This window comes from Cheilinus undulatus, linkage group 4, assembly GCF_018320785.1.
Source record: "Cheilinus undulatus linkage group 4, ASM1832078v1, whole genome shotgun sequence".
NCBI lineage: Eukaryota > Metazoa > Chordata > Actinopteri > Labriformes > Labridae > Cheilinus > Cheilinus undulatus.
In genome coordinates this window covers 11096224-11117408 of record NC_054868.1, presented here as the reverse complement: position 1 = coordinate 11117408, position 21185 = coordinate 11096224, and the positions used below count along the sequence as shown (strand labels likewise).

General features: G+C 39.1%; 1 protein-coding gene across 3 annotated transcripts; it reads right to left on the bottom strand.

Moving 5' to 3' along the window:
* Positions 1-2257: 2257 nt before the first annotated feature.
* On the bottom strand, positions 2258-20503 carry trim25 (tripartite motif containing 25). 3 transcript variants are annotated; one of them, XM_041785393.1, is made up of 12 exons: positions 20377-20503; positions 19159-19777; positions 18904-18999; positions 18528-18761; positions 17986-18154; positions 14790-14846; positions 13864-13977; positions 13207-13269; positions 12999-13088; positions 8109-8228; positions 7801-7860; positions 2258-5618 (listed from the first exon to the last, which is right to left on the bottom strand). In XM_041785393.1, exons 2-12 carry the CDS (start codon positions 19756-19758, stop codon positions 5089-5091), a joined length of 2133 nt encoding a protein of 710 aa, XP_041641327.1. In that variant the 5' UTR covers positions 19759-19777; positions 20377-20503; the 3' UTR covers positions 2258-5088. The 3 variants fall into 3 exon arrangements, with proteins under 3 accessions (XP_041641327.1, XP_041641328.1, XP_041641329.1); XM_041785394.1 differs by lacking the exon at positions 13207-13269; XM_041785395.1 differs by lacking the exons at positions 13207-13269; positions 13864-13977.
* Positions 20504-21185: the final 682 nt, after the last annotated feature.

Below are 21185 nucleotides of genomic sequence, written 5' to 3'. Positions count from 1 at the left end.
TGTTAAAGCAGCCTGATACTGAAGTGCAACCATTTTACATACAGTTATCCTAATGAGCATGTTTTTGGTGGTGGGAGGAAGCTGGAGAGCCAGGAGAGAACCCATGTGTGCACGAGGAGAACATGCAATCCCCGCACAGAAAGGCCCTGGCCCTGACCGAGAAGCGAACCAGCAACCTTCTCGCTGTGAGGCAACAGTGCTAACCCCTGTGCCACCGTGCCACCCACTCACTTTTCCTTTTAGAAAATACACAGGAATTTACACAAAAAAACAACTTGAACATTTTCAAACACTTTTTAACCAACTTGTTCATTTAAATCAAGTGCAATTTCAAGACATGTACACATATGGAAATAAATAAATGGACTTAAAAGTCAAAATGAAGAAATAAATAGGGAAATATGAAAATAAATATATAAGCACAGAAATAAATAAATGAGTCATGAAAGGTCAATAAAGACAAAGAAATACATCAATATTTCCAATTTTTTGCCTCTTAAAATTCATTTATTTATTCCTGCATTTATTTTTTCATTCTTTTATTTCTATCCATAATTGTTTCTCTATTTATTTCAACATTGATTTATTTTCACTTTTCTCATTTTTGCTACCCTATAGTGTGTGGCCACTTTTCACTAATTATTGATGCTTTTTCACTATTTTTGGAACCTCTAACTCATTTGTTGTCACTTCTTAGACATTTTTGCCATCTTTTCTTCTCCTTGTTGCCTTTTTATGCCTATTTTGCCCCTTAACCCCCATTTTTGCCCATTTTGCCACCTTCAACTTATTTTTATTGCCACTTAAACCCTTTCTTGCCACTTTTCATCACTTACATTGTGGCTATTGTAAGGGGATTTGTCAACAATTGGGCTCTTTGCTTGAGTAGGCTTGAGGAACACTGCTCTACATAGATGTGTTCAAATTCAATGTGAATATATGTCTGAGACAATTGTAAAATAGCCATGCTGTGTCCTCAGGTAGTTCTGAGAGTGGCCATTGATGAAAAAAGCCCAAAGAGAATGAGTGAGACTGAATAGGATTGTTGAAACACCTTGAAAGTGTGCTCAGTGACAGTGTAGGCTTGTTTGGTGAAAAGTGTCAAGCTGATGTGGCCATGGTGGGGTTAGGAGTGAGTAGACTCAGCTGAGTTGTGGTAGTGGAGGGACTTGTGAGTAGCTAGCCTCCGTCAGGCCACTTTGGGTTGACTGGCGAATGCAGTGTTTTTTTCCAAAAATGTAAAAGGCAGAGTGATGTCGCGCACAGAGCACCGGGCAAGCCCACGAGCTTCGTTCGTGAGCGCGCCCAAGGCCCCACTTCCCTGGTTTTGTCTTGCTCCTTTCGGAGATTCCACCTATCTCTGCCGGGGCGCGAACTGGCAAACTCTTGCTTCGGAGACAAGCATCGATGACACTGGGAGTGCTATCCAGCACCTCAGCTGGTACCCAAGAGGATCAGTACAGGAGGGCTGAGCCAAACCTTGGGGCGGGTGCTTAGGCTTAGTGCTTAGGTCACTAGATGTAAAATCTGAGAATGGCTTGTTTCAGCACACATTTTCTGAAGGGGGGGTGTGGTACTTGAGGGGATTGTGGACAAGGACAAATACTTGTGTTAGAAAAGTCTGAAAAAGGGATTTTTGCAAAATATGTCCCCTTTAAACCAAATGTTTTAGAGGTGTAATATTAGCCTAGCATTGTGCTTCAGCTAACTGGCTACATTTGCCTAACAGCATAGCATTAACCATTTAGTGTGGTCTAACCAGCGTTTGCTAAACCAGCGATTTTCTTTTCAATTTATGGTAAAGGAAAGTATCTTTGCAATCATCACACCTACATTTTTTACCCCTCCACTGTGGAGCACTCAACTGCTGAGGAATGTAACGGAGTGGACTGATGTCTTTCAATGTGTGAGCTGTACAAAGATAGGTCTGATCAAATACTCTGATTGGACATAAGTTGTTCCAAAAGATCTAACCTCAATAAGACTATTCACTGCTTGTATTACTCCGCCTCAGCCAGGTGTCCTGAACGCTGCCAATTAACGTTAAAGCAGGTGGTCTTTCATCATTAATCAAACTGTAATCTCAGAAAACAGCAAAGCAAAGGTCTGCATGCTTATTTCTCTGAACAAATATGTGAATATAGTAAGCTTTTGTAGGCCACTAGGACACAATAAAGCAGGTTTTTTTTTAAGTTTTAAGTGATCATTTAACTAGTTTTCATTGTAAGGATTTGTCATTTTACATAGAGTATGGTGGAGAAAAAATTTATTGATGATAACAGGTTAACATGTAATTGGGTGATTTAGAATGAACATTCATGTCATGAAGCAAAAATCCACAATCACATAACTAAACACATTTGGACCCTTAAAAATCAAAGATGCAAAAACAAACCACCATGAAACAATAATTTAAATGTTGCAAGAATTACATGAATTTACCCCCCTTTTCCTGCAAAGTAATACCCATTATGGAAAAAACAAGCTTGGTTTTGGGAGCTAACATTGCAATCAATATACATAAAGACTGTTCTAACAAGGAAAGTTCTCAATCACACACAAACCATCCTTGAACACCACTATTCATTATACCAATAAAGAATATGACTTACAATAAAGTAAATATAAGAACCTTTAAATATACACAAGAAACATAAAGGTTGTATCTGAAGAGCGTCGGAGATTTTTAACTTTACCAAGGTTATACCTTTAGTAACTTTAGTCATACAGAACAAAGACAAACCAAGCAGCAACCTTCAATGGAGAAAATGCACAGAGCATTTACAGAAACTCACTTTCCCTGCAGAAACATACACATTTACAGCCGGGTTCAAGACAAAGTTTGTTCCGAATGGTTCATTTCTTCAAACACTGTAGGGAGTTGATTTTTTGAATATCTATATTGTTTGGTGGTTTGAAGAATGAGAATTACTAATAATAAGGGCCGAAGCAGGACTGACAGGTGGGTAGGGTAAGTAGCTATTTGTTAGGAGGCTTAAGCTCTTTCTCGTTTACTGGCGACCAAAAGTTAGGTGTAAGAAAGTATTTCCAACATGGCAGCCAACACTGGTGGGCTTCAAAAGTCTGCTTCAGAAACCAGGGGGTGAAGCCCAATGTTTGTCAGACTTTGAGAAATTAACACAATTTCAGACGGACTTGCATGTTTACATGAATTTTAAAGTCCAGTTTTAAACAGACAAGAAACAATTCATCTTTTATAACTGCATGTAACCATGCTGACTGAGACAACATTCATGTTTTATGCCGTCTATAATTTTAATGATTAACCTTACTGTATTGTGTCGACAGATCAGTGCTTACTAGCATCCAAACTGTTGTTTGATACATTTTAGCATCCACAAGGCCTACATGCATACTGTACAAATGAATCAATGTGATTAGTATGCACTTTGACCGACAACTAACATACTCCTTGGATCCAACATCAGGAAATGAGTCACTGTATTGTCATCAAAACCTTCCAGCAAACATATCCTTAATGCTGAGGGGAACTTTGTTTCAAAGAGAAATCACTATACATCTCACTTTTTTCTACGACCTTTAGGTGCTCACAGACATTCAGATGGTGCAATAGTTCAATATTCCATCCATAGATATAAAAAGAAATTGCCATATTTTTCTTTATGGAACACAACGCAAGCATACGATCACAAGTTCACAACTGGCGTAAGACCATTACTGCACATTGTATTTTCACTAATAACCTTAGTATTTCAAGATTTAACATTATGCAATGCAATAAAAGAGACAGCCTATCATACCAAGGCATGTGCAAGATTCAATGATCAAACATCCTCTCCTTTGCTCACCACAAGCACTAGGCTGGTTACGCTTATTATTATTTTTATCAATGTAGACTCCTTATTCTGGTTAAATGTTGCATCTTAGTTGTGATGCAGCTACCTGCCACTAGTCAGGTCTGTACCTCCAGTTAAAATGCCTGTTCTCCCTGCTCTACAATCAGATGTAAAGAAGCACAGAGTACATATGGCATCGCATTGGAGCAGCACAGGTGAGCCAGCATAAAAACACACAACCAGAGCATTGTGAAAACACATTTAACTCAGGCATATGGACAACAACCTGCAAGGAGGACTGAAGGCTGATGGTGCCAGAGCTGCTTCATGATGAAAATAAGAAGCTTCAATATACTGTGTTGTCCACAGGGTACACTGCATATGCATATGCATATACAATAACTAAGAATACCAATGAGCATATCTGTTTCTGTTCAACTTCTTGGAAACAAAAGGACAACCTGATTTAAACAGGGATCGCTAGTGTAGCCTAACCCTTTGATTCCTGTGGTTGCATTTCAAACCATTTGGTGTCCCAGAAAATACTTAATGTGGTCTTAGTGTTTTTATGTCATTTTCTCGATGCATCCTGGTGTATTTTGTGTTTTGCTGTCAAAGGACAGCCTCTTTTATTAGTGCAGTCAAGATGCATTGCATCTTGAAAAGCTGCAAAGAAGGCTCAGACAGATCCTTTACCTACTGCAACCTATATAACAGCAGGTGGGTCAAAGGTTGAGATGCACTGTTATAAGGAAGTTGTGCATCCTGATTGTATGCATGTTGTATTCAAAGTGCAGAATTTGCAAGGTCAGTTGCAGTATGTACTACAGTAGAAATAATAATAAGACTAGGTTAAAACCTAGTGTAAGGCTGGCCGCTATTGTGGATTGAGGATTGAAGGACCCTTTAAAACAGCAAATCTGACACGCCAGATCAACTGAATAAATTTCACACTCATCTGAGAATGCTCACACAAAAAGTGTTTGGGAAGGGCAGGACTCTTCTGAAAATCTTCAGAAGATGGTTGAAGGAACAGTCTGTCACATTTACAACAGGCCATCAAAGCGACAAATGATGTAGTGCACAAGTGCGAGTCTTGTGTAGGCCACCGCTGCCTTTGATCGGGAATGGTGGAGCTTCATGTAAAATTGCTGCCAAGGCGACTTGTGAGATGTGCAAAAACATTATTTTTTCCAAATATTGACCAAAGAAAAAGTCATATGTGCATGTGTGGACCTGCATATGCCATTTATGTGCATACGCATCATCGTTACTGCAGCTTGCACAAAGAGATGGAAGAGCCACATGAGAAAATCCAAAAAGCTGGATAAACAGCTTCAGTAAAGGGAAACACAAATGAGTGAAAGGGGTATGCCCTGTCCGCCACATTATAGAACGTAGCAATGCCTTTGTCACAATCCAACAGCACACCTACGCGCTTTGAGTTGGGGTTCTCGAGAATGGTCTCCCTGCTGTTAAACCAAGCTGACAGCTTGACATTAAACCACTCGACACACCAGGACTGGGCGTTGCGGCCCAGTCGGCTGGTTGGACCTTTGCGGTCAATGCTGTTATAAGCCAAGCCTATGCCGACAAAGTTGTTGCTGCTCAGGCGGACTTCCCAGTAGTGTCGTCCTCTAGAGAAGCCTTTTGAGGCCAGCACCTGGGAGCAGACCGAGAAGCGTTCTGGACAGTCGGGGTAGTCAGTGTGCTCATCTGACACAGAAGCTGTAGTGAAATCCTCTTTGAGTGTGATGCGTTTGTGAGCTGTCTTTGGATCCAAAGTGAGTACGGTACCATCTAGTAGGGAGAGAAAAACATACATATATTACAACTATTGTTACTCTTAAATTATGCAGGAAGCATGCCTGCTACACCTTTATTTATTTATTTATTTATTGTTTATTTGATGTGGACATCACAATTACATTGGACAAACCAGATGCATTGTTTGAGTGTTTTAGCACAGGTACTAATTCGCAACACTTGTCCACAGGAGGCTTCAAAGCAGGGTACACACTACAAGTATTTGCCAAGCCCTGCACTCCTTGGTTAGTGTTTCACAGCTACATCAAACCTTTTGATGCTGGGCTCCTTCTGTTTTGCAACCATTTAAAAACAGTTGTCTGACTAACCATTACTTTCAATTTTGATTCATCTACTTTTTCAAAATCTCAATCAGTGTATGTACCATTTTTCTACACTTACCTTTATTGTAGTGTTTTCATTTTAACCCTCTGAGCCCTCAGCTATTTTTCTAACTATTGTGTCTCGTCTCTACTTTTTGTCATAAAAATCTTGTAAAACATCAACCCTATGGTGCAAAGTCAAGCTCTAAAAATCATTTTTCTGGAAAACCTGAGTTTTAAGAACATGTGTGCTGCAGTAATGCCATTAGATTTTTGAAAAAGTTATGGAACTATAGAGACAAAAGAAAAAAAAAACTAAATGGAAATTAAAACTCAAAGATTTTCATGTGTTTACACACAGTAAACATTAATGATAAAGGCCTTTTTTCTTTGCAAAAACTTGTTCCCCATTCTCTGGAGAACCAAAAAGTGAAAAAATAAACATTCTGTGACAAACATCTTCAAAATATTCATATTAAAAAAACGTGTCTTTCTCTCCATTTTTAGTCATTCAGGTTCTCTTCTACAGTTTTTATGTGTTTGCACATGTGTTGTTAGGCAAAGCATGATGTTACAACACAACAGCCGGCCATTGGTTGTCACAGCCCAGTCACAATGCATTGTAGGATACAACCAGATAATATGCCAGACAGCATTAACCACTAGCTGCGGAAATGATTGAAAAATGGATTACGAAATGGAAAAAAAGATGTTCAATATAAGAGTTACTGGTGTAGATTTAATCTTTAAAGACCCCGTAAAGTCAGCTATGTTCCAGACTTGCTAGAAAACGTTCTGTGAGGGCTACGAAGGTGTGGATAGCATCCTTAGAACGGCACAACAAAGGGCTTCCAGAGGGAAAAAGTAAGTGGCTAAGATTTTTGGTCTTTCTAGACATTATCCTGACAGATTTTCCTATGGTGTGAAGTGTGTTGAGACTGATCCAAACTACTCAGAATACCAAGCTGTACCAATTTCACATCATCACAATTGATATTGACAGAATACCCTGTTGCATGAGGTGGAACAGGGTATTCACATGGAACAAAATGATAGAAAATTAGGAAGTGAGCGGATTCAAAAAGAGAAACAGCAACCATAGTAAAACATTTTTTACTTCCCTTCAGCTCATGCTCTCACAGCTCATGTCCCTGCCCTCTCTTTGACCTCCTTTTTTAAATTGGAGAATTTTAAATAAAAAGTAGTTGAAAAATTAATCCCCATTCTCCCTGCCCATCATCAGCTATGTTCGTTTATTCTAAAGTTGTGTTTGCCTGCCGGAGATTGTGCAAGATTTCTAGTTTTTGAGTCAGGACTTTAGTTGTTGGTGAATGGAATCTGTTAGATTCTGTCCTAATTCACCCGTTCCCTCTACCACTTAGGCCTATCCCATTGTTTTGTGTGCTCACATCTAGGGGTAGGGTGTCCTGATTCTTGGTGGAATGGAGGGGTAGGCTGAAGCACCAGGGCTATAGGGCCCTTCAAATTGAGATTTTCCAGAGGCAAACTCCAAAACCAAGTAAGGCTGAAAAATTAATAAACTTTTAGATTAAATCATGATATGTCCTACTGCAATTTTCAAATCACACAAAGTGCAATATTCTTCTATCAACAACTTCTGAAAGCATAATCAGGAACTTAAAGGGACACCTCATTTGATAGGGGAAGATTTCACCACTACCTTTTTAACTATTTTCAAAAGGCTCAAAATTGAGAGGTGAGGTAAGATCGGATTATTGTCTGTGCCACATAGCAAGAACCAATCTGTTTTTTTTAGACATGTGGTTTATATCACATTTTCAACATGTGCTATATTTAAAAATCTTTTATCAGGATCCAGGTGTAACACTTACATTTCAGAAGTTCACTTCTCTTTTCAGCAGATGTTATGCTTGGGGAAATGTCTGAAGTTTCTACAACAGGGGACAAAAAAAATCCTCATTAGGCTCAGAGCTAACATGAAAGCTTTTACAGTGTTATAGCTCAACCAATCAACAAGCAAGTCTGTTTGTAGCTCAGTATCACTGCCTGTGCCAAAGCTTTATAAAGCTTTTTGTGGTTCTTGTATGAAGTCTAATAAATTGCGCTGAGTGATGCCACATAACTAAGATGCAGTTTTGTGTAAAGACTACAAATCAGTGCTTTTTTGAACGGTCTCTACCTGCTGTTTCTGTAAGCTCAGCTGCAGACGCCTGGCCTCCAGGTTTGTCTTTCCCATCGAGGTCCAACAGGTCTTCCACTGAACAGGCTGCTCCCATTTCAGTACCTTTCTTTGGTTTTCCTAAAGAAGAAATGAAAGGGTTAAGCGTTGGTGACAGTGACAGGTAATTGCAAGAGCATCAATTTCATGGAAAAAATGAGTCTTTGAGCTCAATAATGAGCGGGTAAAGGTACAAAACGATATGATGACAAAGTGCTATCAGGTAGGGGAGACCGGGTATGGTTGTAACACTTTTGGCTTCAGCAACTTTAACTCACTGAATTTTTGAGTTAGAATTCTCCAACTTTAATACAAAGTACCCACATTTGTTTACTACAAATGGCAACAATTCAAATCTCTGCAAGATTATCTTCGACCTCATGAGGTGATGTCGAATACACGGTGATCCTTTGTTACAACCTACCTCACTACTGGGGTAGGTTGTAACACATGCTGGGGTAAGTTGTAACAATTAGACAAAAAAAGCAAAAACAGAGGCCACACCAGGGCCGGTTATGGGCATAGGCAATATAGGCATTCGCCTAGAGCGCCACGCTGAGGGGGATGCCATTATGAGCCCAGGACATTTTGAATGGTTCCACAAATGAAACAGATCATCAACTCCTGCACTCCTGTAACCTCTGCACCCCTCGTTCATGAAACTGTCCAGCCCAAATAAACTGGTTTACAGCCTGGTTCAAAAAAACAAACGTCTCATTAGCTAGTGTCTTATTGTGCTCTCACTGTACGGGGGGTGAATTTGTTTGTACCGCAATCGTTTGGATTCTATTTAGGATAAACCTCACTTTACGCCGATTGGTGCTTCTCATTTGATTGACAGATAGCTTAACAGAGAGAGGCTACATTTCTGTCAACCAGAATGCTAGCTAGCTAGCTGTCAGCTGTCAAGTCGCGCTTAGTGGGCGGGTTGTTAGGTTGATCCAAAGTTTGGTTGAGACTGCGATTTCAATATGGAAGCCTCCACAGATTGGCTTCAAGAGCCGTTTGAGTCCGCCTATTGTAAGCAGACGACTGACGTCACACAGGGTTTGTCCAATTCTTTCTACAGTCTATGGTCCAGTCTCATCCTGCCGCTCTCTGTCTCTTTCTCCACCCACGCCCCCGGCCTACACACACACTGGGAGCTCAGCAAGACATTGAGAGAAAACAAGTTCGCTTTTTCCTTGTTCACGCTGTGCTCAATGGGCAGGACGTTGAGATAGAGCCCTGCGTTGGACAACCAACACCCTACATGCCAATTCCTCCTGATTTAGTGATTTAGTGCAGTGACTTGCAGTATCTGCTTAGTGTTACATGGCAGATCCCATGTGCCTTCGTGACCGATCTGACTGACCTGCCCTTCTTTGTGACCTCGTCAGATGCTTTTTTAAAAACATCTGCAGGCACACCTCTGTCAGTCTTTCTTTTCCACTGCCTGGGCATTCTGAAACATTATTTAAATCAAGAATGTGTTCTTAGTTGAATGTAAGGGGATGGTTGTAACACTTTTTTAAGATGTGTTGCAACCCACCCTACCCGTCAGCCATTGATTTAGCTAGATGTAATATCATAGTGGTTTGAAATTAGCAGGGGAAAAATGCATCACATTTGGCCTGAGAAACTACAATTTGTGCTAATGTAAGTCACATGGTTTAATCTGCAGTAGTGTAAGTACTAAACAAAAATATAGTCTTGGTCAAAAAATTTACTTTCTTACCTGAAAATCATTTTTTTCTCTATAGACTCTGCATGCACCTGTTTCCAGCCTTGACAATCACCATGGGTGATGGGGGAGGAAGTGGGTAAATACTGAAATGATCATATGACTCCTATCTTATCCCTGACTGGTGGAACTGGTGGTGGTACAACTCTCCCCATGTTACAACCATACCCGGTCTCCCCTAATGTTCTTTCCTTACTGATGCTAAAACCTGACTATCAGCAATACCAAGTACCAATCCTAAACCAGTGTGATATTGTTAAAAAAAATATATATATATAACAGCTTAACACAGCAGTTTCAGGTTGAAGCCATGATACAATCATGGTAGCAACAACAGTTTATTTTGTGCTGTCTCTGGTGGCAACAAAACACAAAGAGAAATGTATTTCTGGTGAAACACATACATGTTTTTAGAGCCAGTGGATGCATTGATTTGCAGACATCTGTACCTACATTTTTAGCTGTATCTAAGCTATTGCTGGCTTCAGTATCAGAACAACACTGGCATAATTCAATTAAAGAGCAGAAAAAACTTCAGCTGTCAAAGCAATCAATGCATAAGAAAGTAGTGATGCCCTTCAGTTGCTGATACTGATCACATTTTACTACAAAAATGTGGTGATTCACCCCCCCCCCCACAAAAGGAAAAAACAACAACAAAAGAAATAGAATCATAAATTTCACTTAAATTTGATTAATGATGCCAAGTATATATTGGCTGGCAAATTTACTAGCCTACACAATCATACTGCACAGGGCTGAACGATTTGCAAAAATAATCTAATTGCAATTTTTTCCCCAAATATTGCAAGTGCAATTTAATATGCGATTATTCTTGGGTTCATCTTATGTATTTTTCAACAAATTCAAGCAATAAATAATTCCATAAATAAGACCATGTGCATTGAAAACAATGAAATTATTTCCGAAGCAATTAATACATATTAGCATGAATCTGAATATGGCGGTGCAACAAGCTTTAAGCTATAAAGGAGGTGGCTGGGGTGGAGGAGGTGATGCTAGCTACCAGCTGATAGCAGCTGGGGTATGACTTTCTTGAAGTAATGCTAGGCTTCATCAGTTTTAGACAGAATGAGCTAACTATTTTTGCGCATATTACAAATGTGATGTCATTTGCTTTGTTTAAGGAGATTATCATTTTTATATCACTCATTTTGATTAAGAAAAACATACATAAAATACAAAAAGGAGGATTTCTGTGCACCATTACAAAAGGTCTGACGCTTGAATGTCTGTATAATGTACATAAAACCTTTGTCACTGCAAAAAAATTGATTTACTAAACCGGTATTTTGACACATTTCAAGTAAAAGAAATATTGCAACTTCTGCGATTTGAAAATTGCAGCAGGCCATATTGCGATTTAATCTAATTTGCGATTAATTGCCTAGCCCTAATACTGCACATACAGTGCTTGTTTTAGCTGTAGACACCAAAGTATACTATCATCAGATCACCTTTGGTTTAACAGGCAATTTGATGGGTGACCACAGCAAATTAATTCTAATTTACCAATTACATTTACTACTACTATATTTTTAATGGTGCACCTGTGTGTCTGTGTTGATTTGCACATCACACAATTTCTCAAATTGTCCTTGACCCCTCTCAGAAGATTACTTTAGTGTACTGGTTCGAAACTGGTGCAATAAAAAAAATCATAAATATGTACAGATTTCAGATTTTTTTCCATCCCCATTACATGCCATCATGTCACTTCCCCTGTTTAATGCGTACACTCACTCCGCCACAATACCAAACAGGAGACAGCCTTCGCTCTCAAACAGGCATACTAAACTCGTGGGCTCATGTCTGGTCTTTCTTTGAAACAAGACCACAAGGAAACATAGTTGACACGTCAGGATGTGATGATACACCTGCTCCACGATCCCTGATTACAGTAAGCTCTCTTTAAAGCTCTTCTCCATGCTCATTTTAAACAAGATGACACAGGTGATGTGTCAGGCATTGATGTTAGAAATCCTGGTTTATCCCAGTCTTGCCATTATTTGTTTGTTGTAGTAGTCTCTGCTGCATAAGCATTATTGAACATGTGTCTGTCAACTAGCATCTAACGGTGAGGTATGTAACAGCACACCACTAATAAAGTCAAGATTAGCCTTCTGTCTGTGAGAGCTGATGGAAGTTTACCACAGTTTTTTGATGCCTAAACTTTCCAGAGATGCGGGAACTACTTCCCTTCTGTATAGCTTTGAAACAAATTATGGTAAATCATGTGTAAATAAGGTCAGTAAGTATTACTTTGAGAGTGCTATTACTAAGCTATAACCAGGAGTTAAATCAGTCTGAGGCTCCCAGCTGCTCTTTGTCCATGTGTGGCACTGTTACACCGGCCGAGGCTGTCAGTGTTGCCGTTGTTTCCTTCATTCAGGGAGGAAACTTTGTCAAGGTGGTGCTTAAGTGACCACATGAATATTTCCGTTCCTTTAATTAAATGCACTGTTATTCATAATATTTAACAGGGATTGTTTTGAATAAATATCAACAAATAATGATCCTTCCTGTTCAAACAGGGCATATCCTGAAGGTAGTACTTAACTGCTTTTACAAGCATCTTTCTTTGTCTCCATTGCACATTGCATTACTGTCACAGAGAAAAACAAAAATAACGTTTTATTTCCGTTATGTTTGTTCATTTTGATTCTCAATGAAGTATAACCTTTGTCCGAATGAACATTGACGCGATTGCATAACATGGGTGTTGTCTCAGAGCTGCATGAAGAGCGTATGACCTAAGAGAGTTGACTTAGTGCTGATTACTGGGAAAAAGTAAACCAACCAAATAGGCTACAAAACTTGTTTATCAGATGTACGTGCTCTCTAATTCTTAATGTAATAGCAAGTTACATTTTATTCCTAACATTTTAACTTGACATCAAAATGAGCAAAATACAAAAGTTTGACCACTGATAGCACAGTTCTAACAGTAGAGTTGAATAACAGCTCTTTCAAAACAAAGATCCTCAGAAAGGAAGGATTTTGTTTTTTGCAGACTATTGTATTTATGTGGATAGATGTATAAAATAAATGGTCTTTAGGATGTTATATGATCTAGTAAGTCTGTTAATAAATGTACATTTTCCTACTTTGTCGTTTCTTCTTTAGGCCTTCCTTTGTTTCAGATCCAGGAGTGTGGGGCCCTGGGAGCACTGGACCTCCAAGGAACCACTGAGGTTCTGAAACAGAAAAGGCAAAAACAAATGTATTTTTAAAATGAACTTTAAATTGTGAAATGTCTGTGTTTATTTTTTGTGCACATTTCATAAAGCACCAGTGCCGGACAGATGAAAATACCAGATTTGGGGTTGAGTCCAAGTCTCATAGGTGCAAATCCTGAGGCTAAGCCATGTCTTTCACCTGAGAACAGGACATGTAGTATAAACAACCAGGTACTGATATAACACCTGAATTTGACTTTCCCTCTAAATTCATGACTTCAGGATTGGCCTTGACATGAGAATGAAAACGCAAGCTGATTATACAGGTGCATCTTTAAAAAATTAAAATATCCTGAAAGATATATTTTTTCCTTTGATCTAATTCAAGAAGTGAAACTTCCATATATATCAAATCTGGCCTCTAATCAGGTTTAAACTAGTGAAGTCTGTGTCTAGCATTAGACAGATTTCCAGATCAATGCCAATGACATGGCCAAGTTCAGCTTCAAAACGTCAGCACATCATAGCATCTTTTCAACTCAGTCTTAATATTTTTGTTTGCTAACAACTGGAAATTGGTGTTAATTGTAGCTTAATGTTAACCTGGGCAGAATACCAATTGCTTGTTTGAGTGACCTCAGGGGGCGGGCCTAGCGATCTGTAAACCACTTTCTGGTTTCTCACAGCCAAAAGTTTGGACTCATCTGTGACTGAAAAATGAGTCATAACTCTTGCATCTGGCTTATGAACAAATATGATGTCAAGTTTTTTTTATGGTGTTTCTACATCTTACCTAAATGACACACGTTAAAAAAATTTGCATGTTGCCAACCAGGAGCTGTCTGGAGGAGAGGCGGAACAGGGGGACGACCGGGACTGTGGGACCTGGGCTTTCTCTTTTGAGGATCTGGCAGTTTAACAAAACAGAAAAGAGGTGGAATTATAGAACTGTTAGCTTGTCAGGCTGTGTTGCAGTGAGTTTCAATCAGTCAGAGCACATGTACAGATATATTGATGTGTTCAGGAATTTTAACAAAACACAAGGATCTGAGTGCACTGGCTGGTCATAGGCCTGGGTGTAAGGTTACACCCAACATGAAGCTGGAAGTTCAGACCAACTTATAGTTCTGTGCAACAGCTGGACTTGAGCTATGTTTAAAGCCACTACTGGCTGTACCTTTAAGGAATAGTATGAAGCAGGCATAAGCTTAAAAGGCAAGACTTATCCACTTCTTTATGAATGGAAAAAACACAGCATAAAACACAGCAATCAGTAACACAATGGCAGCCAGGTTATTTACAGATTTATCTATGGAAAGGCACGACTAGAGAGACAAAGAGTCAGCTGTGATCAGACTACAAATCTGAAAGTTTACTAAGGCAGTGAGCTGATACAATAGTTTGTTTTACTGACATGCTGTCTGCCTAAATAGACAGATTGATTTCCCTTTAAATGAGATGTGTCCCACCCTCCAGGGGCTGAATGCTGGGAGTGTGCACAAACTTTTTAAAAAATGTTCTCCCTCAATATGTCATAACCAATCATTTAAAGGAAACAGTGATAAACTATTTAGTAAACAAAATTTGTAAGGTGCGTATTTGATTGAACTCTTAAATTCATGATAGTTGAGCAGATCAGGTGGTTGGAGCATTTTAAGCTACAAGCTCTTCGTTCATTTTGAGTAAGCTTGAGTAAAATGTATGTAGATGTGAAGATACCATTATCCGGCTTAGATCCAGAACTTGCAGGTCCTGAAGCAGGAACTTCTTTTTTACCTATCAATGACAAATGAAAGGAAATTATAAAGCTGTTTCCCTCTATTATACACTTTCACAAACATGATTCCAAAAAGGTAGGTTTAATAAAAACCTAGCCCTGAACATGGGGTAAAAGAACACAATACCCATTGTGAAGCATTGTGGGGACAGCATCATGTTTTGGGGCTGTTTTTCTTCAGCTAAACTGGGGTTTTAATTAAGGTGGAGAAAGTTATGAAGAGTTCCAAATAACAGTCATTTCTGGCACAAAACTCAGGTATCGGCTATACCAGTGCTTCCCAAGGGTCCCCACTGACCAAGATGTCATTTACAATAACAAAAAATCATGGAAATAAAAAAAATAAATTATGTTTCAAATAATCATAAAATACTTGATTGCAGAACAGTTTAACTCATGTCCCCTTTTTATCATTTATTTTCTTCTTACGCATGACACCGGTGTCACAGTTTAGCTGGTGTTGGATTAACTGATGACACTCCATCAAACATTCATGCTTCCCGGTTTTAAGAATTTCTCAGTGACATCGGAGATATTAATGCTACTTAGGAAGAGTTTGTTGGGCCACAAAGTACATCCAGAGGGATGAATGTGAGAAAAGAACATTCAAGTGACTTTTCATAAAAACAAATAAATAGCAGTGGCTCATTCGTTGTATTCTGTGACCCCACGAACACATTACGATAATATTAATGTATCTTGAAGCAGAGCATTTGCATTGAAATGCCATGCTAATGGAACACAAATATGATAAATGAAAGTAAATATTTAAGTGTCACGTTATGGTTGTACAAGGGTTTTTGATGGGCACCAGAGGATTTTCAGGTTTTAAAATGGGCAGCAGTATACTGAAGATTGGGAAAGGCTGGAGTAGGCAATTCAAGTTGAAGAGGAATTTCACCTTTCACAATGACAAAGGCACAAACAAAGGTGGAAAAAGTACAAGACTATTGTATTCACATAAAGTACAGTTACTTTGGTTAAAATGTACTTGAGTAGAAGTAAAATTACTAGCCAATAGAAAGTATGAATGTGAAGTCACAGGCAGCATGAGACTCTGTGGTTCCACACACCGAGTGGCAGAAAGCAGTTGAATAAAACAGTTAGCAGAGTTATTTCAGCTAAAAATTGTCATTGTTTTTAATAACTGCATCATGACTATGATAAACACAGTAAGTCCAGATTCTCAGCTGATGAAACATGTTTTTAGAAATGTTTGGAGCCACAAAGATATGTTTATAAAGACTCAAGAAAAAGCTGGGATATTACAGTAACTACCACAAGCATTCAGTTAGAGATGAATGTGAGATAAACACTCCATTTTCCTTCCTTTTACGTTGAAGGAAAATCAAGACCCTTAAATTTCAGATCAACCATACAGTGAAAAAATATCTAAGGTGACAAGGCATCTAATGACAACGGATATGTTTTAAAGTGCTACAGATAGTGCAACTGGCGGAGCTGGTTTTATATGGTAAAGTAAAACAACTCATCAGTATTTAACAAGGATTAAATAAAGTTGCCTTTTAGGTTAACATGATTTCTTTGTGGTTAAATACTGAAGTTATTTCTGTGAACACTTAATGACATAAACATATTCAATGCTTTAACAGCTAATACGACATAATATGAAAGCTGATAGCTAGACCATGTGAATCTGTCACATTAAAAATTAAATAAAGGTTTGACTGGGGTTAAAATTTAACTTGATTAAGTAAGACAGCCAGGGTTCGTTGACCTAGTTTTAAAATAGACCCCAAATTTCTGCAAACAAATTTAACAACCACAGAGCCAGCTTTTTACAGATAAGCTTAACTAAAAAGAATTAAATGTGCAATACAGAGAAACAACTGATATAAAGCTTCATGTTAACAAAAACTTTTTGATGTTAATTCAGTTTCTCATCCATCACTTAAAAACATCGCTAATGTGTGCCTTTAGGCTCTGCTTTGTGTTCCTAAAATCAGGTCCATATAAAAGTCCCAAAACTCAATTTATGACCACATATCAATGTAAATGGCCCACTGTGCCTTTAGGAAATCGTATAGATCCAATGTTATTTCCTAACTCCAAGTATCCCTAATCTTGGTGGACATTAGTCTGTTTTCATCTGTTTTCCCACAGAATAGCTATCTCACACCATTTTGCCACTCAGCCCAGCTGAGCAGTCGTGTCACTTGCTGAAAGTGACATCAGTGCATACCCTCTATAAACTGACTCAAATAAAACGTATTTATTCAAAACTTACTAAAAGTACTGAGTATCAAGTAGCTACTGAGGAGCTGTACAGTAAAATATGATCTTTCCTTACTAGCAGTAACGGTATGATAATATGGATTGCTGACTAGGTAACTCAGGTAAGGTCACACCTTTTTAATAAAATACAACATCTGTTTTTGGATTTGATGAGGAATCTCTCGCCCTTCAAATGTAGGCCAGTAGGCCAACTGGCCAGTTTCATGCTGTTGACAAAGCTACAATCTCCTTGTTTTGACCTTTAGTTTGTTTTTTAACACAGTAATCAATGCTTTTTAAAACTAAAACAACAATACTTCCACCAAAATATTCCTAAGTGAAAGTAAAATTACTGATTTCAATATGTACTAAACAAGTACAACTACACAAAAAAGCTTCTCAATTACAGAAATTTGAATAATATCAGAAAAAGATACAAATTTTGTGATGGCCCATCCAGGGTCCAGACCTGAATGCTGCTATAAATCTGTGGGATGACCTGAAGATGGCTGTGCACAGGAAATGCCCGTTAAATGACAGATATTGAATGGTTTTGGAAAGAGTAGACAAATTTGGCCAAGTCCAGATAGGTTACACTAACAGACTCCTACGTAAATGACTGAAAACTGTAATAAAATCAAAACAGGTATGTATCCCTATGTATGAATAAAAGTCTTATTCTCAGTTGATTTTTTCAATAACAAATCCAGGTGATTAAATGGTTATTTACATAGACCTTCTTTTAAATCTTCTGATTTGATTTTAAATATTTCCCAATTATCATTAACTAACCAGATTTGATACCAGTATTTAGCTCTGCAACCAAATTAGACATATTTCTTGGTAAACATAATTTCACAAAACATCTCCAGAAATAAATTCTCCTAATTTCTGCACAGTCACCTGGTTTAAGTGTCAGTTGTCTGGTCTCAATGGGCTGTTTGAGGATCTCTGTCAGATGCTGCTTCAGCGCAAAAGCAAAGGCCTGAGTTATTGTCATTTTCTTGGAGTCCAGGTTGGCTCGAGGGTTGTAAGGGTCGAAGTTTGCAGATTGGGGCAGGTCAAAAGAAGTCTGTTGGGAGAGGGAAATGGTTTTACTTTCTTCATCTGAACAAAGGTTATTTAGAAATACTATTTTCTGCAGAGAGCAAACTGGAATTAGTACCCCATGGTTTAATACTTCTGCCAACCAATGAAGTTTCAGTGTACCTGTGTGCTTTACAAGGTAACACCCTTTTGGTGGATGTATAACATATTTTATCTGAACAGCTCCATGTTAAGTGTGTATCAACACCCTGAATTAAAGAAGAAAAACTCCATGGAACTCCCTTCAAATAATAGAAATTCCTTTTGTCAAGGTATGGTCATGAAGACCTTAAAAATGCACTTTGACGCACTGAGCAGAACAACTACTGCTTTCCTTGCAGAGGACACAGAAGTCTCACCTGGAGAAAGGCCAGAGTTTGTGACTGACTCAGCAGACTGTTGATCTCCCCTTTAGCTTTGCTTAAACTATTGATGTTATCAGTGAACTTCTTCTTCATAGCACTGAGTTTGGACTGCCCGCTCTCCAGCTCTCGGTCCACCACAGTCAAAGCCTCAAGCTCCTCTTTGGCCAACATATCTCTCATCTGCTGATACTCAGCTACCAAAGCTTTCCTTCTGTTGGCTGCTACATCCTTAAAGACAACAGTAAGAGGGTTAATTTAGAGATCAGGAAAGGCAGCTAAATGCATGGCTTCAAAACAAACAACAGATCAGCTTTCTTAAGTTGTAACTGCATCTTATTAAACAATACAGCATTGAAATGAACCAGGTTACCTTTAGCTTTTGCTCCACATCTGTCATCTGGGACAAAACACCATCATTCTTCGCAATCTTTTCATCCAGCACCAACAACTTCCCTCTCAGGTCAGACTAATGGCAGATAAATATAATTAATTCAGTTAATTCAGAAAATAGGAAAATAAAACTGATGTGTCCCTCTTAGTAATCAAAGTTGCCCATCGCTGACATTCCTTAACTTTTTTCCCCATACACTTCTCTTTAAGATTTCTCAGATATGAGCATACACACCTCCTTCTGGTTCCTCTGCTCCTCAGGAGAAATGAAGGGGCAGCCTTTGTGGACCTCCTGCAGACAGAAGCTGCAGATTGGACGGTTGTGTTTGCTGCAGAAAAGCTCCATCAGCTTGTGATGGTCAGGACAGATGCGCTGCAACAAGTCACTGACAGGCTCACTCTGCTGATGGAGGCGAAAAATGGGATTTTCCCTGTGAGGTCGCAGGTGCTCCTCACAGAAAGAGGCCATGCAGGTGAGGCATGTCTTGGATGCTTCTGCCTCCATACAGGTATCGCAGCGTATGACATCCTTTCTCTTCTGTTCTTTAACCTCCTCTTTGACCTGGGTGTCCTCATTTTTAGCAGACCTCAGACTGAAGGTCTTCACAACGGTGCTGAGGACGGTGTTTTTCTTCAGCTCAGGTCTGGTGGCGAAGAGGGTCCGACACTGAGGGCAGCTGTACGAGTCCTTCCAGGTAGCAAACAGACAGGCCTGGCAGAAGTTGTGTCCACATGGGAGGGTCACTGGACAGTCAAAGGTGCTCAGACAGATGCTGCAGGTCAGTTCATCCTCCAAACTCAAGAGAGAAAACTGACTCTGGTCCATGTCGGCCATGGTGGGCGCTCAGGTGAGGCTGCGAGAGAGAAATAAAACCTAACTTGTCATTGTGAAGAAACACAGTGAAGCTCTTTAATGTGAACCCTCCTCTTTGGTAAAATTGCATATCAAAGCAATAATACGAAAAATTAAATACACATAATTCTCTTAGTAATAGATAGTTTGAACCCACGTGACTTCCTCAGAACAATCTAATGGTCTGAATAACACTTGTAAACTATCTAAAGGCGACAGGATTTCTGCCTGAAACAATTATATGCGTCTCCACGTCGACTATGACGGACGCACAGGTGACGCTGAGCGAGAAACGAAACTTAAGCATGAAAACGAAACTGAAGGAACAGTCACTTCGACACAGCCCGACAGCAAAGTTACATTTTACATTTACGGGTTAGCATAGGTCTATTTGGTGGCGACTGAAAGACAGCACTGTTAAGTAAAAAACACACGTGCAAAACGATAACAGTTATATTTTCTAAGGCTTTAACGGTCCGCGCGACGCCGCGCTAATGTGTTGTTTAAATGTAACCTTTCATACACTGAAAACCAATGAAACCGAACCAACAATTCGGGAGGTAAAGCTTCGTTATTTGGTGGTAATTTTTTTTACATTACCTTTTCTCTTCAACCGCGGACGCTGGATGACTCTGGATAAAGTCCTGCTGCTGTGGTCCTGTGGGCGTTCCGTGCGCCTGTGCAGTGTTGAGAGGCTGAGTAAGTCCTCCGTCCCCTTTACGCTCTCTGCCTCTCTCTCTCTCTCTCTCTCTCTCCTCCACACGGTCACTCCTTTACGGAAGAGTATTGGGGCCACTGAAAAAAAAATATTTTGAGACGAAAATTTTTTTTTCACTTTTGAGAAAAAAGTCAGAATTCTGAGATTAAAGTCAGAATTTTGACTTTATTCTTCAAATGAAAAAAAAGTGTCAAATTTTTTTCTCAGAATTCTGAGTTTAATCTCAGGATTCTGACTTTTATCTCAGAATTCTGACTTTTTTTCTCACAGGGGAAAAAAAAATATGTCTCAAATTTGAGGTCCTCTCACCTCAAGTTCAGTTGTCCTACTCCAGAGAAGAATGAAGGTGAGCTCTTATCCCAGTTTTGGAATTGTTCACATCAGATTTAATGAGACAGTACCCTCTGGGTGAGATGTAATAAGTGTGACAACAGACCTGTGTGACAACCAACTCGTTTTCCCATAGATACTAGGGCTGAATGATTTGGTAAAGTGCATTTGTAATTTGATGTGATTATTTTTTTATTTCCTCATTTTAGGTGTGTTTCAACAAATACGTTTGTTTATTCTAATTAACACAGTATTAGATTGAACATAAGCTGATCTGTCATGTGGGCTGCACGGCAGTGCAGGGGTTAGTGCTGTTGCCTCAAAGCAAGAAGGTCCCTGGTTGGCTTCCAGGTCAGGGCCT